Source organism: Lontra canadensis, unplaced genomic scaffold (genome assembly GCF_010015895.1).
Source record: "Lontra canadensis isolate GAN:19392208 unplaced genomic scaffold, GSC_riverotter_1.0 scaffold98, whole genome shotgun sequence".
NCBI classification, from domain to species: Eukaryota; Metazoa; Chordata; class Mammalia; order Carnivora; family Mustelidae; genus Lontra; species Lontra canadensis.
In genome coordinates this window covers 7380248-7397058 of record NW_022631092.1, presented here as the reverse complement: position 1 = coordinate 7397058, position 16811 = coordinate 7380248, and the positions used below count along the sequence as shown (strand labels likewise).

Here is a 16811-nt window from a genome sequence, read left to right as displayed (position 1 = left end):
GGACCTCGAAGCTGTTTGGAACGTGGCCAGGGATCGGGGGCGGGGTCTACACACCCGAAGGAGACTCCCCTGCCGCAGCCTGAAGCCTCCGGTTCCGTGTCCCGCACAGCGGCCGGTGGAAGGGAGGGAAGCCGGGACCGCGAGACTAAGCAAGTGGGCGAGCGAAGGCGGTGAGGGCGTTGGGGGCGGGAGGGAGAGCCCGCCGGGCCGGAAGCACCCGGAACTGTTTCCGGGTCAGGGGGAAGGAGCCACCATGGAGCCTCGCGGGTTTGCGGGGCTGACGGAGCCGCGGGCCGGCGTCTGAAGCGAGAGAGGCCGTAGTGCGGCCAGCGCCGCTGGGGACACGCAGGCCGGTCCCGCAGCCGCCACCATGTCGGTGCTGGGCGAGTACGAGCGACACTGCGATTCCATCAACTCGGACTTTGGGAGCGAGTCCGGGGGTGGCGGGGACTCGGGCCCGGGGCCCAGCTCCGGCCCGGGGCCACGAGCCGGCGGCGGCGCGGCGGAGCAGGAGGAGCTGCACTACATCCCTATCCGCATCCTGGGCCGCGGCGCCTTCGGGGAGGCCACGCTGTACCGCCGCACCGAGGTAGCGGCCCCTGGCTCCGGCCGCCCCAGCCCCTCCTTCGCCGCCCCGCTTCCCAGCCCCGACCGGGTCCCGGCTTTGCCTGCGGCTCGCTCCTCGGCCTCACTTAGATTTGCCTGGCCGCAGGGTGTATGTCTCAGGGTGTTCTCCATTCTTGCAGCTCACCTGCACTGGGAATTGTAGATCACTGGTTTTACTGACTGGTCTTTTCTGTCGAACCCGGGGAACTGAGCAAGGCATTGGACCTTCTCTGAGCTTTGGTTTCCCCATCTGTACATTGGGGTTAATGATAACTATCCTAAAAATTAACCTTGATTTTTTAAGTTTAATTTTGAGGATCGAACGAAGGTGCTTTGCAAACTGTAAATTAAAGTGGCATACGAATGTGAAGTGTTGTCAAAACTTCCTCCCACGTGTATAGCTGTCCAAGGTCGGGGTGGAGAGGAGGGGCGTAGCTTCAAAATTCCCACGTCAGGGGCAACTCCGTGTCTTTGCCGTTATCTTTAAGTTCAGGTATGAACACTTAATTGGAGATTTTTCTGGAAGATCAGTGGGTTCGTCGTTGCTTTCTTCATCAGTGTTTATGCACGGGAGATACCTTTTCGATATATTCTGAGCCACTATTTCTTAACTTGGGTTGGCGGGAGGCAAGGACTCCTTTGAAAACCTGATGGAAACATAATCCCACCCTCCCCCCATCCCCTATTGCATATATACAGATCCTTTGGAGAGATTCGTGGCTCACTGACCCCCCAAGTTTAGAGCGTAACACTGATCTGAAATCCTGTAGTGGTGACTACTTCCAAAAACTAGCCATCATTTGGATGTGATCCCTAAAGTCTTGAACTTGACTTCGGATGATGATGATTCATCCATAAGTGATCCATCTGCAGTTCTGGGGTGTGTTCCAGGCTAGCATACTTTTAAGGCTGAAAGATGGAGGAGAGGGGTGGTTGCAAGAAAAGAATCTTCAGGTGTTCTTTATCTTAATGCAACATTAATGTATGATTTTAGGGTTACCGTTAGTATCTGTTTTTCTTATTTGTACTCATGAAAAAGAGATAAGCATTGCTATTTCTGTTTTATAACTAAAGAAACTAAGACAGTACATTTAAATCACTTGACACTTCAATTAGAAGTAAATCTTGGGCTAGAACAGTTTCCCATTTCCTCGCCCATGCCTTTCCAGCATGTTGATCTTGATTATTGAGGTTGGTTTTATGTTAAATTTGATTACACTTCCCAAAATAGGCATAGCATTATCTATATCACCAAATGTTTATTAGGTTTGTGAATTTACAAAGGGTTGATTAGAAGCAGCCCTTTCCCTCCAGAAGGTTAAATATCAGTGGGAAGATAAGTTAGCCCTGTTAGTAAGAAAAGAGCATTTAAGTTGTATGTGTATATAAATGAGAAAGGATGCACAAATATCATATCAGTGTATGAGTTCTGAAAAGGAAGGAATGGATTGCACTGGATAAATGCACAGTAGAAGGTTTAATCAGGATATCCCCCTAAAAGGCCTGGCAGAATCATTTTAAAGGATAGGGAGTGTGATTTAGGTGGGGATGCTCCTGGGCTGGAGAGCAGTATCAGTAAAGAATTTGAGTGTTATAAAAGGGAGTGAATATTGGGAGCTGCAGATAAATTGTCATGGATAAAGGAAAATACATGACATGTAAAAGTTGTAGGAGACACAGTTGCAAAATAGGGCAGGTAAGGGAAGTGAATTCTAAGCCCTCAGGCATGACTTATTCTATCTAGAAAGCATAAATAGAAATCACTATAGAGAAATCTAAATTTATACAAGTAGAGGTAAGTTTAATATTTCCATTTTACAAGAAACTGTGGTCAACTCTAAGTAACTACTCTCTCCAGTTCTCCATTTCTCCAGTATTCTCGCCGTACTACAGTGTTGTGATATGTCCTTCAACAGAAATCTTTGAGATGTACCCCTAGCTCATATTTTTACCTAGAATTGACATCATGCAAATTAAGTAAGTGTAGCAACAATGTTACAGTATCTTAGTGCTTTACTTTCCCCAGTCCTGTAGTAAATGACAATGCTCAATTGTATGAAGAACCATTAAATTCTGTTCCTGTTTTCTTTAAAGGAAAAAATTAAAGGAGTCAGTCTCTGCCCATCTGGGAAGTTTTTTTTTTTTCTAGGTTTACAGATCAAGGTGTGGATTCATTCTCTGCCAGGCTAGAGGAAAGCACGATACCTCTATTACTGTGTTGTAGGATGACTCATTGGTTGTGTGGAAGGAAGTTGATTTGACCCGACTTTCAGAGAAGGAACGTCGTGATGCCTTGAATGAGATTGTTATTCTGGCGTTGCTGCAGCATGACAATATTATTGCCTACTACAATCACTTCATGGACAATACCACTCTGCTGATTGAGCTGGAATATTGTAATGGTAAGGTAAAATTCAGTGGGACCTCCTCTGGCAAGACATTGTTGTGCTTGTACTTACCTTGAAAGGGAGAAGAAAATAAGAGGCATATATGTTGATTAAAAACTTTAAACAGATTTCTAGTTTAAGAGAAATAGTTCAGATAGTTTAAGATAAGAGTTTTTGGAGAATTTTTAAGTGATTTACGAAATAAGGGGAGGGATTTTCCCCTGCATACTCAATTCTCTCTTATGCTTCTAGTTCCATCTTCAAATTATTTGTTGAGTTGAATTTTACATTCACTTTTCAAGGTTTTGGGGTTTTTTTTGTTTTGTTTTTTGTTTTTTTTTTTTTTTTCACATGAATTGACTTTAGTTAGGCATTAATGTTAGACATCTAATTAGGCACTAGAGACATAGTGCCTGGCTTGGCACTGCTTGATGTAATATTTAATGAAATCTTATAAGTGATATTTATATTGACTCAGCCAGAGCTGTCCAATTGAAAAGTGGTTCAAAGATCAAAGCTGAATGAAAATGACACATAGCAATTCATGGCCTTAATTTATTTGGTCTCTGATTTCTTTGGACCATTTTGCTTATAAGATAGCAGTATTAGCTCAGTCATAGGAATATAGACTCTAAATCCATATCACAAGCTCTACTACTTCTTAACTCTGTAACTTTGCACAAGAAACTTCTCTGTCCCTCAGCTTTCTCATCTTAATATGAGTTTATTAATAACAGTACCTGTCTCCTAGGGTGATTGTATTAAATGAATATGTAAACCCCACAGCTTAGTACTTGGTGTATAGCAAATCTTTAATACACACTGTACTAGCTGTTATCCTTGTTACACAGGAGAACCCTCAAAGCCCTTTCTTAAGCTACATGGTAAGAAGTCCCAGCATATCCTTCACTTAAATCTCTAAGAGAAAGCTCTTAGACTTCGAACTTTTTGTCTTGTCTCTTGTGTACTATGATTGTTGCCGGTTCTGATCAACCCTAAATGTACAAGACTATTTTAGAGATTTCTGAAGTAGCAGAAGCCTCAAGCAGTTAACTTCCTTTGTGGTTAGGAGGGACTAGAACAAATGGTAGATTTGTTGAAACACTGAGTTGCTAAATTGCAGGGGAAATGAAGCTGTGAAACTGAGCCAGGACTAAGGTGTGAGTTATAGTTTTAGGAAGTAAAATGAATGGTGATCATTTGTAGTCTGTTACTTGATAAAGGCAAGGGAGAAGCACATTCAGACTTACTCTGCAGAAAGGAGTAAAGGGAGTAATGAATGGAAACAGTCTAGGGTGTCCCCTAAATTATGGGAAACCTTTTCAGTGTGAAGTAGTAAAAAAGGAAGTTGTTGATGAGATGCCCCTGTACGTACAAAACATTGCATCACAGGTATAGCCCAAATGTTCTAATAGTCACATCAGAAACATCTGTAACAACAGAAACATTGCAGGTTCTTTAAAAAGAGTTCTAGAGAAGAAAATCTTCTGATTTTGAAGACATTCAAGGTATTTTGTTACTTGGGATAATATATGATTGGCCTTTATTCTTCTCTTTTCCAAAAATGTACTTCCTATTTTTGCATCAAACCTCATTTGTTAGGGAGGGGAATCTTTGAAGAAGACTTGGGATATAGTCCTTGAAGGATAGGGAGGGTTTTATAAAAAGTCAAGAGAGATTCATTTTTTTGTGTCAGCTGTTAAAACCCTAGTAGCTACAGGAGCCAAGCTTTGATCTTTATGAAGCATTTCACACCTTTCTCTTGTTTAATTGTAGGAGGGAACCTGTATGACAAAATCCTTCGTCAGAAGGACAAGTTGTTTGAGGAAGAGGTAATTCATGCTTCTGTGGAAGGAAGCTAGAATTGTATTGTTGTGATTCTTGCATTCTAGGCCTGTATTTACTCTTCCAACAATGAAGAGTGTTTTTTTCCTTTTGTTCAGACTCCTTCCAGGCTCTGGTTGCTATTCATGAGAAAGGAAACCTCTAACAAGGAAGCTGTCTATAGCTGCTTCCTAAACGCTTTACCTCCACATCATGATTCTCTATGGGCTTTCTTTCCCGGTTCTATTACTGCAGACTGGTATGCCCAGTTTTCTATACCTTTGCATTCTTCTTGGATTTCTTTCCACAACTCTGCTTCACCATACTATATTTTATAACGGCATTGGAACTGTTTTATGATGACTTGCTTTTTATTTTTACCCCTTCCACTTTTCTTTCCCTACTCAACCTCCAAGCGAGAGATGTCAGGTCATGTTGAATCATAACCTCTGATTGTAGCTTCCTTTGTTTGTTTGTTTTAGTGTGTGTGTCTTTATTTAAGTGGAATTTTTTTGTTTCCCATCCAAATATAATTTATTTATTTTTTCTATAGATGGTGGTGTGGTACCTATTTCAGATTGTTTCAGCAGTGAGCTGTATCCATAAAGCTGGAATCCTTCATAGGTAATGAGTGAAAGAATATGGGACGGAGGGGTGCCTGGGTGGCTCAGTGGGTTAAGCCTCTGCCTTCAGCTCAGGTCATGATCCCAGGTTCCTGGGATCGAGCCCTGCATCGGGCTCTCTGCTCACCGGGGAGCCTGCTTCCTCCTCTCTCTCTGCCTGCCTCTCTGTCTACTTGTGATCTCTCTCTCTGTCGAATTAATAAATAAAATATTAAAAAAAAAAAAAAAGAATATGGGACGGAGGGGCACCTGGGTGACTCAGTTGGTTAATCGTCCAACTCTTGTTTCAGCTCAGGTCTTGATCTCATGGTCATGAGTTCAAGCCCTGCGTTGAGCTCCATGTTGGGTGTATGTGGGGCCTATGTAAAAAAAAAAAAATACAGGATTGATTCCTCCCCACCAATCTAACCCCCACCTTGGGTACCTCCCATCAGCACTATTATATTTTTGGTTAAGCAGGCAAGGCTTTTCCGTTAATATAATTTAGGAAGGAAAGAGTGAGTAATGACGGGTGTTACCTTCACTTCCTGAAGTTAAATTATGTTTGTGATCTAGGAAGACTCTCAGTAGCTAAGTAGTGCTCAGTCACTTCTTTAAAAGATGTTTTAGAGTTCAGTTCATTAATTCATCAATAAAGTCTAAAAGCCACTAAGAGAAGTGGTATTAGATTGGTTGGAATTCACAGTTAATGTTTTCTATGACCAATAATAATTGGCAAGTATTTTTGATTTTATAAATGAGTCTTAATTTAGATAAAAAGCTAGTTTGTACAATTAATTTTACAATTTTACCAGCTCTTTGCAGGGCAGAGGGGGAACCTGCTTTCTATTCATTTCTAGCTATAGGAAAGAACTATTAGAACATTTCCACATTATACCCTTCTTAAGTGAGTCATTGATCATTGCTAGAGATTAATGTTGATTCTCCAGTATTTTTTTGTTGGTGGCTTATTCTTTCAGTTAACATGTGCTTCTCAATAGCTATTGAATGGCTACTAGTTGCATATTATTTTCTTTTCAAAAGTCTCAAAGAGTATTCTGTTTTTTTCACATCTTAAGGAACCCAGAGTGTAAACCAGGCACAGTTTATTTGTGTTACATTATGACCAACTCATCTTTAGAAAAATAGCCAGTGATTTTATTTCGGTGAGCTAAACAGCCTAGTCATGTTGCTGCTGGGGTGTGAGCCTCTTGCCTCTTCTTAACAGATTTGAAACTTTAATACCAACCAATTCAAGACATAAATGGTAATTGAAAGAGGCAGTGCACCTTACAGGAATTATAGGATTACCTGGGGGCACTGTGTTTTCCATCTGGCCCTCTCAGTTTTTCCCAACATCTTCAGTGGTGTGGGAGACATGCTTGTGCTACGAAGCCCTAGAGAATGAAGTTAATTCTCTGACTCCATTCCTCCAAATCCTCTTTTCAATGTTAAAGTACATGGAAAAGTGGTGACCACTGTTTGGGATCCCATAACAGTGTGAACAGGGTAACCACTCAGTTTATTCTGTACTAATTCTGGGAAGAGTTGGGGATGAAACAAAACAATTGTCTGTAGGAGTTTAATATACAATATCTTTTTTTTTCCCAGAGATATAAAGACATTAAACATTTTTCTGACTAAGGCAAACCTAATAAAACTTGGAGATTATGGCCTAGCCAAGAAACTTAATTCTGAGTATTCCATGGCTGAGACGGTAAGTATATATTGCCCTTGTCTTAATTTTTTTTTTCTTTTCCTTTCTAGTACTCTGAGATATAAATGTACACCACTCCAAATCTCACACACTTTTCTCAGTATTCTTGCAAGTTCTCCATATTTATAAAGCAGGTCTTCGGGAGTCTTTTTCCTGTGCTTACTCACAGGCATTCGCATGCTCAGGTATTCTTTTAAGAGTCATTGCCCACATCACAGCTCCGACCTCATAGCCCTTCCATTGCTTTCTAAAAACAGGAAAATGGGGCACCTGGGTGGCTCAGTTGGTCGGGCGTCTGCTTTTGGATCGGGTCCTGGTCTGGGATTGAGTCCCCCATTGGGCTCCCTGCTTGGTGGGGAGTCTGCTTCCCCCTCTCCCTCTGCCCCTCCTCCCTGCTCATTCTCTCTCTCTCTCTCACTCACTCTTGGTCTCTCTCAAAAAAATAAAAATCTTTAATTAAAAAAAATAACAGGGAAATGCTCTACCATTTTTTTCTGGTTTAGGATCTTTCGTAGATTTCAGTTTAGCTCTTATTTAGTATTTATTTGAGCTTATGATGTTGGACATATCTTTTTGTGTTTCCTCTGAATTTTTCTGGTTCAGGAGCCCTATGTTACAAATAGAGGCTGAGGCGTAGAGAACAATCTGACGTTAGTACCATACACCATCTCAACTGCAGGGCTCCCTTCTCACTTGATCCTAAGAAAGACCATTGGTAAAGAGTAGACATAAGTTCCTCTTTAAGGACAGTGATTTCATCCTTCTAGGAATTATAAAACCCAATTATTACTCTTCTGGTTTCATAGTACTCTGTCCTTGAAAGAATTTGATAAGAAAAAAGATTTCTCCCATAGTGGCATCATGTCATAAAAAACTTTTAGAATATGCTGATGAATATCTTATAGTTGTTACCACTATTTGTGGGAAATTTACTTCAGTTATTGAAATATTAATAAAGTTACCTCAGAAATGAAGTTATTCTTTGATTGTTTTCTTTGTCGTTCAGCTTGTGGGAACTCCGTATTACATGTCTCCAGAGCTCTGCCAAGGAGTAAAATACAATTTCAAGTCTGATATCTGGGCAGTAGGCTGTGTCATTTTTGAACTGCTTACATTAAAGAGAACATTTGATGCTACAGTAAGTTGTATTTTCCCCACCTGGTCCTTACAAATGTTATAACTTGGTTGAGAAAATCAAATTCCTTTATCCCTGAGTTTCTGATTTCTTCATCAGAAATCAGCTATAAGCAAACAAACAGACAAAGTATTCAGGCAGTGGCTTGGTGTAGTGTATTATTAAAATGCTGTATACCAGATTTATCTTTAACTTCAGTTCCCCACTGAAATAACGTTACTCAGGTGCTGTGAGCATTGTACTTGAATTTGTTGACTGTAATTTTGAAATTGCCTCTAGGATCCACTATGTGATGCTATAGTTTGGATAAGCCATTTCATTTCTTATGCTTCAGCTGCATCATTTTTTTTTTTAAGCTAAGGCAAATTATGTAATGCTCATTAAGTGTTTTGACCTTTTTTATAAAAAAATTACACACTGACTCTTATATTAGAGATTGTTACTGTTCAATGGACAACAAATTCCTTTTAGTCTTTTTTCTTTTCTTCCTAAGTAAAGCCCAGTGTAAAGCAGTGCTTCTCCAACTTTCATACACATAGGCACCTTGTGTAGGCACCCAGGTGTGTGTAGGCACCCAGGTGTATGAAGGCACCTTTCATACACCGGGGCACCTTGTTAAAATGCAGACTCTTTTTTTCAGTAGGTCTGGAGAGAGCCCCAATGTTCTGCATTTCTAACAGGCTCTCACATGATGCTGATGCTGCTAGTCCCTGGACCAATTTGAGTAGCAAAAGTGGAATCACATCCAATGTTCTCTACAAACCATGTGTGAGAACTTTAGAATAGTTTTCAGAATTTCTTTGATCCTCTATTTCATTATCTGTAACAGGGAAAAAATAAGTATCTTTCTCATAGAGATGCTGTGATAATGTATATGAAAGATGCAAATGTAAGAGAATGCAAATTCATTGGCCTTTCATGAGACTTGTTTATTTTTCTAAATCCTTAAGTTTATTCTGGTGGATCATCTGATTCTTCTAAATACTATAGTGGAAGGAAAATGAGTTTTAGAGTCAACACAGACCTTGGGTGGAGTTATGACTCCATTTTTTACTATCTGCGTAGTCTTGGGCAAGTTACTTTGCATCTCTGAATTGGTAATCATAATAACCTCTTTACAGGGGGTTTGTAAGAGTGCCTACCTAGCACACTGTGGTCTCTCAATAAAGTTGTTAGTGGTGTTATTATTATATTATTATCATTGTCATCTTATTATTCACTGCCTTACTGTTGCAGCAGAGTATCCCCTGCATAACCATTATGAGAATATATATATTAGGAGGCAGATTACTTGGCAAAGAAGGTACTTAAAGCCAGGAAGCATAGCTAATCTTGTTTTCCTTTTTCTTGGGATTCAGTTGAAGGGTCGGATTCTAATATACTCCAGGTATTATACTATTGACCACATAATCATATCTCTGTGTTGGCCGTTTGGCTTTATTCCTTCTGATTGCAACAGTGTATCCCTAGCCATTTCTTGGTGATGCATACTAATAGTTATGAAAGAAATCAAACCCAATGCAGAACTATTGCCATTTCTTTAAAAAAAAAAAAAGAAAAAAAAAGAAAAAAGAAAAAAGTCACAGACATTTCTGAGGTCCTACTAGTACATTATAATCTTTATATAACCAAGAATAATCATTTTGTCATAGAATCCACTCAACTTGTGTGTGAAGATTGTACAAGGAATCCGGGCCATGGAAGTTGATTCTAGCCAGTACTCTTTGGAACTGATTCAGATGGTCCATGCGTGCCTTGACCAGGTAAGTGTTACTTACATGTTGATTTCTGTTTAGGGTTTTCCCTTCACACCATAGTGTTTGGAGTATGGTATGCATCGGTGAACTGGCACAAAGACACATTCACTCCTCCAGGGTAGGATATATTTGTGGCTATACCCAGAGGAATAGGCTTTGGTAATTCATGATAGTTATTTGTTTCAGGCAACAAATCCTGAAGCTTTATTCTGCTTTATTCTTACCTTATTGATTTGTGAGATGATTTTACCATCTAAGTAGTGCTCTGTTTTTTTAATGATCAGGATTAATTTTCATAGATTAATTTTACAAAATTGTAGTCAGAGATAATTTAGAGTTCCTACGGTGCAGAATATGTGTAGTTGTATAGATAGTAGTGTAGCTCCAGGTTGGTATTATTCAAAATATGGTTCATGAACATAGAGTGTTAGAATTGCTAGGGAATGGAGGAGTTTTGCAAATGAAAAATGAAGATTCCTGAGTCCCACCCCAGACCAACTGGATCAGAATTTCTGTTGGTAAAGCCCAGAAATCTTTATAACAAGCACTCTGGGAGATTCTTATGTGCTATAGATACTGCAATTTGAGAGGCAGTGCCGTAACTGAACAAGTAAGGAAGGTGCATTCTCATTCATGTGCAGGTGTTGATGATAATAAGATGATATGCATAAAACATGGAATGTGACATGAGAAATTGTTTTTTGAAACAATTTCAAAAAGAGGATAATATACAGTGATCTTTGAGTAATTAGCATGCAGCCTTCTAAGAGGAAGTAAAATGCCTCTTTAGACCCCATTGTGCCGTTTTCCTTTAAATTAAAACTGACCCAGTTTGTACTTTTTAGGATCCTGAGCAGAGACCCACAGCAGATGAACTTCTGGATCGCCCTCTTCTCAGGAAACGCAGGAGGTAAAGTACAGAGACGTCCACTCTGTTGTCTTTCCATGGATGGTTGACTGTTAAGGCCCGATCAGAGGACCACAGGAGAGGGCAGCGTTTCCTGACTTGGCAGCTCTGGTGCCTTTTTCTACCAACATCTTTGCTTTTGCTGCTTGAGAGGAGCTCCTGACTTTCACCTCCTTAGCCTGTGCTGTTTTATTCTGAATTTACACTGATGAGACCCTAGCGCCCTGTGCTGTCCTCATCTGTGAGTTTTAATCTTGAGTTAGGGCATTGGAGTGTAGTACTTAAGTGGGGAGGGCTCTGCACTCCGACATCCTTAGGTTTGTATCTGAGTTGTGTTACTTTCTTTGCCAACTTATTTAACATCTCTGTTCTTTGGTTTTCTCCTCTATAAAGTCAGATAGGGTAAGGATTAAAGGAGGGAATGCATATAAAGTGCTCAGCCCGGGGCTTGGCACAAGTTGCTCAGCGGTTGTCAGATAGTAGTATGGATAAAGTGGGCCTTTGTTTTTCAGTGCATTCACTTAGATGGTATATTGCAGTGGGAGGAATCTTCTTCAGAATAAGCTTGCGTGATTGTTGACCTGTTACTTCCTGAGATTTTTTTCTGCGTTAGAGGTCTCTAGAGATAGGAAGGAGGTCCTCTATCCCTCATGTCCTGTAGGAGGCTTTAAACCCAAACTTAAAGGAAGTTGTATTCTTTGTTACTTCTTTTTTTTTTTTTTTTTAAGTAATCTCTGCACTCACTGTGGGGCTCGAACTCACAACCCTGAGATCAAGAGGCGTATTCTCCTCTGACTGAGCCAGCCAGCCAGGCACCCCTTTATTATTCTCATCCTACTGTTTTTGTCTTACTGTCCTTTTTCCTCCCCTGCCAGTCCCTTGTTTCTGTATCTTCCCAATATTCAAACCTTTGCTTTGCTTTGCTAAGTCTTGCCCTTAGATACATTAAGTATATACTTAATTCCATAATCGTTGTCATTTGGTCAATACCTTTATTTTGTTGTGTTATTTAATTAATCTTTTCTGGTTCTTCTCCAGTTAAGGTGTAGCGAGTGTTTTAGTGCCTAAAAGTAATACTCTAGAAACAGCACTGTCACCTTCCACTTAAGTCCGATGCATGTTCAGCAGTACCACCCTTTGGTGCTGGTTAAGCATATTTAACTCTGTTATCTGACTTTTTTCCCAACAGTATAATCACTATTTTAATTTCTTTCCAAATATTTCCATTGATAATTTTTTTTAAAAGATTTTACTTATTTGACTGAGAGATAGAGAGCACAAGCAGGCAGAGCAGTAGGCAGAGGGAGAGGGAGAAGCAGACTCCCTGCTGAGCAGGGAGCCCGATGTGGGGCTCAGTCTCAGGAGCCTGGGATCATGACCTGAGCCAAAGGCAGCCGCTTAACCAACTGAGCCAAGCAGGTGCCCTCCATTGATATTTTTTAATTGCAGTTTTTATTGAGATAATTATAGATTTATACATAGTACTTCATTAGAACTTTGTACTTTGATGGAAAAACATAAGACAGAGAGGTTTCCGGATAAAGCATAGCAAATGGTGGAAAATATTCAGGAAATTCTGAGTCCTACTTGATTAGTGGTTCTAGACCTGGGGTTCTCAATAGCAACACCTCAAGAGCTTTCAGAAACTACTGGTACCTAAGCATCAGCCCCAGGAATTCAGCTATAAGTGTTTTAGACAGAACAAGAATCCTGGGCTAGAATATTGGGAGTAAATAGAAGGAAAGAAGGCTGGAAAGGTAGTAAGGATCTTAAATGCTAGGCTAAGGGATCTGTGCTTAATTCAAGCTATTGTACAGTAGCAAATGTTTATGAGAGGGTAGTTCGTGTGATAAGGGGCATGCCTAAGGAAGACTCATTTAGCAAACTAATCTCAGTGTTAACTCAGTATAGGACTAATAGAGTGGATTGACAGTGTGGGGAGTCAGACCTATTGGGAGGTCCTACTGTAGTCTAGGTGGGAAGCAAAGTTGCCCAGAGCTAATGTGGCAAGCCTGGAGAGGAGAGAGGAATATAAAGGGCGTTGCATTGATAGAATCTGTAGGACTCAAATATTGAAGAAAGGGAGACAGCTAAGTCAAAGGTTTTAAGCCTAGTCCACTGGGAGAATGGGGAGTGCCCGTTGCAGAAATAGGAGAATCAGAAAGGCTGTATGGGAGAAAGAGAATGAGCTGAGGTTTAGAGATGCTGGGAGTGGGAAGTCAGGGGGAAGCCTGGATGGAGAGGTCAGCGGGTATTTAAAATGTGCAATAGAGGTACTCTAGTTTCTCTGTTCCAGCTTGAATGCTTCTGGGAGAAAGAAAACAAATGGCCCCAAACTGCTGGCCATGTCATATCTAATGATTTGTCCAAAGCCAGGCCCGTGTAACTGTTTGAATCGTATCGAGGTACTTTCCCAAAAGTATTGTCGTGTTACAGGAGGCATATGGTTTATAGATGATTAAATCTGTGAAATGTATTAAAGAGACACAATGTAGGAACCTATTCTTTCACTCATGTATCTTTGCTTTTCTTTTGGTAGAGAGATGGAGGAAAAAGTCACACTGCTTAATGCACCTACAAAAAGACCAAGGTAATGCCTAGGACACTCGTAAAAAGTGGTATCTCTTAAAATACCATCAGGGAGTCTTTCTTTCTTTGCTCCATGCATTGTTTGATCCCAGTAAGTAGCCGCTGGCATCCTTTGAGAAGCCAACATCTGCATTAATGTCAGATAGTCATTTCTGAGAAAACAGAAGGCTATAATTTCATCCTCATACTGAAGTGGACATCATTACCATGATGAATGTTGAAAAACTGAAAAGTGTAGGTGTTACGGACCAGACTGGAATCCGATCTGGCTGTGCTGTGATGAAGCCCTGAGGCAGGAATTGCAAGGCCTGCGATGATAGAGGGTTGAAATAAGTTGTCGAGAAAGAACATACTGTCTCACGCCATAATTGGCAGTTCTTCTCTGGGAACAGACTGGAAGCATTTTTCTTTGATATAGTTTTTTATGTTAAATGTGCCTTTGTTCTGGGGGTTGTTGACAGGTCAAGCACTGTGACTGAAGCACCCATTGCTGTGGTAACATCACGAACCAGTGAAGTCTATGTTTGGGGTGGTGGAAAATCCACTCCCCAGAAACTGGATGTCATCAAGAGTGGCTGTAGTGCGCGGCAGGTGTGTGCAGGGAATACCCACTTTGCTGTGGTCACAGTGGAGAAGGAACTATACACCTGGGTGGTAAGTGAATGCTAAGTACGTCAGAAGACTGATGTAAGCCTGATTGTTCACTGGGCCGAGGCTGTCTAAGTATTTTGTTAGTTGAACGTGTGCTGCAGGAATGGCAGCATGGGGGTACTGGAATGTAAGCTCTTATGAGAGCAGGGATTTTTGTCTGTTTAGTTCATGGAGGTATCTTTCCCCAGTGCCTGGTATATATTAGATCATTTGTAAATAGTTTTTGATGAATGAATGAATGGGAGAAAGGAAAAAAAGAATGAAAAGAGCCCTAGGTTTGGACTCAGGAGACTGGACTTTCATTTATAGCTGGGTGATTTCAGGAAGTCACTTAACCACTCTGTTCTGTTACCATGAGTTTCAGAGCAACCAGTATCTATGAAATAGTTGTAAACAAATGAAGCAGTGTACCATGTCAGGAAAATTCCAAGACCTGTATCAGTGATTGAAGATATCTTCAGTAGAATTTTCCTTTGTTCCTCTCTAGATTTCATCCTCTCTCTCACCTTCTGGAACAAATTACCTGTATTTGTTACCTGTTTTCTTATCTCCCACTCACCCCTCATTCACCTACAATGCAGCTTCCATCTCTGCCACTTGATTAAAACTGCTCTTAATAAAATGACCTATAAATTGTGAACATAAAACAGATTCTTTGAGGACGCCTGGGTGGCTCAGTCAGTTAAGTGTCGGCCTTCAGCTTGGGTCATGATCGCCGGGTCATGGGATCAAACCCCATGTTGGGCTCCCTGTGGAGAATCTGCTTCTCTCTCCTCCCCTGCCTGCCACCCCTCTCTTGTGCCCTCTCTCTCTTTCTCTCTCTCTCAAATAAATAAATAAAATCCTTAAAAAAACCACAGATACTTTGTTGTCCTGACTTTCTTGACCTCCTCGCAGCATTTGACACAGTTGATCTCTTCTTCCTTTGACCTTTGTCTTCCCTTGACTTTCATGACAGCATCTTCTCTTGGCTTTTCTCCTGTCTTTTTGTGCCTTCTCACTTGTTTCAGGGTGCTTTTCCTTTACCCAGCCTTGTCTTGGGCCCTCAGTTCTTCTCACTCTTCCTCTTCTTCTTGAGGGAGCTCATTTTTTCCCAGTAGTCACAGATAACTTCTCCACAAGGACAGGCTTTGTCTCGAGTGTGTACAGTAGATGTTCAATTAGCGATAGGTTGAAAGAATGAATGAATGATTTGACCTCTGTTATAGAATATTAACTGTTATTTCCTTAAAACCCTTAAAGAACTAGCCCCTGAGGGGCCTTCACAGATGAATTGAAATTATTGTCCCTTAAAAAACATTTATATAAGGACTTAGAGTTGTGTTCTTGAATGAAAAGAATTACTTTTCTCTATAAAACCATTGAAACATCATTTTGAACTATTCTCAGTACTATGTAGCAACCTCTTTGATGCAGCCAGATTCTTTATAATTGTTCTGTATTTCAGGGAAACTATGACCAAAATTTGTAAAACTTCTAGTAAGGATTGCCAAGAGGCTATATTCCAGTAGAAAACAATCAAATTAAACTATATAAACAATTTTTTTCACTAACACCCATAATTAAATATAAAAGTTCACCTTAGACTTGAAGGAGAAGGACAGAATTGGGAATGTAATCTTTTAAGTCTTGATGGTTATCAATCTGGATACTTTTTAAATCTTTACCTGTTGGCAGGGGTTTTCTACTAACCGTCATTTAAAGGTTGACTTTCCTTTGATTATTTTTTTTTTGATTTCTAAATTTCCAGCTGATTTTTTCCTTTGGTTTTGTGATAAGAAATTATATTGAAGATTAGCTTTTGGCATGAAAAGTTAAAACTTCACAAGACCTTTTTATTTCACAGAATATGCAAGGGGGTACTAAACTCCATGGTCAGCTGGGCCATGGAGACAAAGCCTCCTACCGACAGCCAAAGCATGTGGAAAAGTTGCAAGGCAAAGCTATCCGTCAGGTGTCTTGTGGTGATGATTTCACTGTCTGTGTGACAGGTAAGCTATCAACAGTAAGCATCCCGGCGCATTTAATGTGGGGTATTGTACTTAATGCTGTGCAGGTTTAACTGGGATTTTATAGCAAAAGACACTATTCAGAGAACCAAAGACAGTGAACACATACACACGTTAATAACAACATCCCCAGTTTGCTGTAGTATTAGGGTGGTTGATAAGCAAGGAAAGGCACGTGGAAAACGGAAGAGGTGGGTTCAGGAAAAATATGTTGTATGTTCCAGTTGGGGGGAAAACTAATGTTACCACCTAGTTAGGTATGGATAATATCAAATGAGGAATCAAGAGTTTAAGTTTAGTTAGCTTTTTTTTTTAAATCCATTAACATTTTTTTTCCTCAGATTTTTATTTAAATTCTAGTTAGTTACTCTACAGTGCAATGTTGGTCTTAGGAGTAGAGTTAAGTGATGCATCACCTCCATATAATACCCAGTGCTAAAGTTTAGTTTTCATCTTGCCATTACTTACTTTTACTTTTCTCTAGAAAATAGAGATGACCCCAAGAGGATTTCAGCATGGTACTACCACTTTTTAAAAAATTGTTGTAATAGTACCCATGACCCCCTAAATAAAAGCAACTCTAGACTTAACACAGTCTGTCCTTCGGATTTCTCTGACGTAGTCATT

General features: G+C 40.3%; 1 protein-coding gene across 5 annotated transcripts in view; it reads left to right on the top strand.

The window, feature by feature from the left end:
* Positions 1–221: 221 nt before the first annotated feature.
* The window catches only part of NEK9 (NIMA related kinase 9), a 36257-nt gene continuing 19667 nt past the window's right edge, over positions 222–16811 (top strand). For 4 of the 5 annotated variants that reach the window (XM_032837483.1, XM_032837482.1, XM_032837486.1 and 1 more), the window contains exons 1-11: positions 222–589; positions 2831–3008; positions 4770–4825; positions 5371–5441; positions 7031–7136; positions 8143–8274; positions 9924–10034; positions 10874–10938; positions 13475–13525; positions 13986–14178; positions 16022–16166. In XM_032837483.1, coding sequence (XP_032693374.1) covers positions 371–589; positions 2831–3008; positions 4770–4825; positions 5371–5441; positions 7031–7136; positions 8143–8274; positions 9924–10034; positions 10874–10938; positions 13475–13525; positions 13986–14178; positions 16022–16166 — 1327 coding nt within the window. In that variant the 5' untranslated portion in view covers positions 222–370. Of the gene's footprint in view, positions 590–2501; positions 2584–2830; positions 3009–4769; positions 4826–5370; positions 5442–7030; positions 7137–8142; positions 8275–9923; positions 10035–10873; positions 10939–13474; positions 13526–13985; positions 14179–16021; positions 16167–16811 lie in introns of those variants that run through there. The other variant, XM_032837484.1, reaches the window with a different exon arrangement.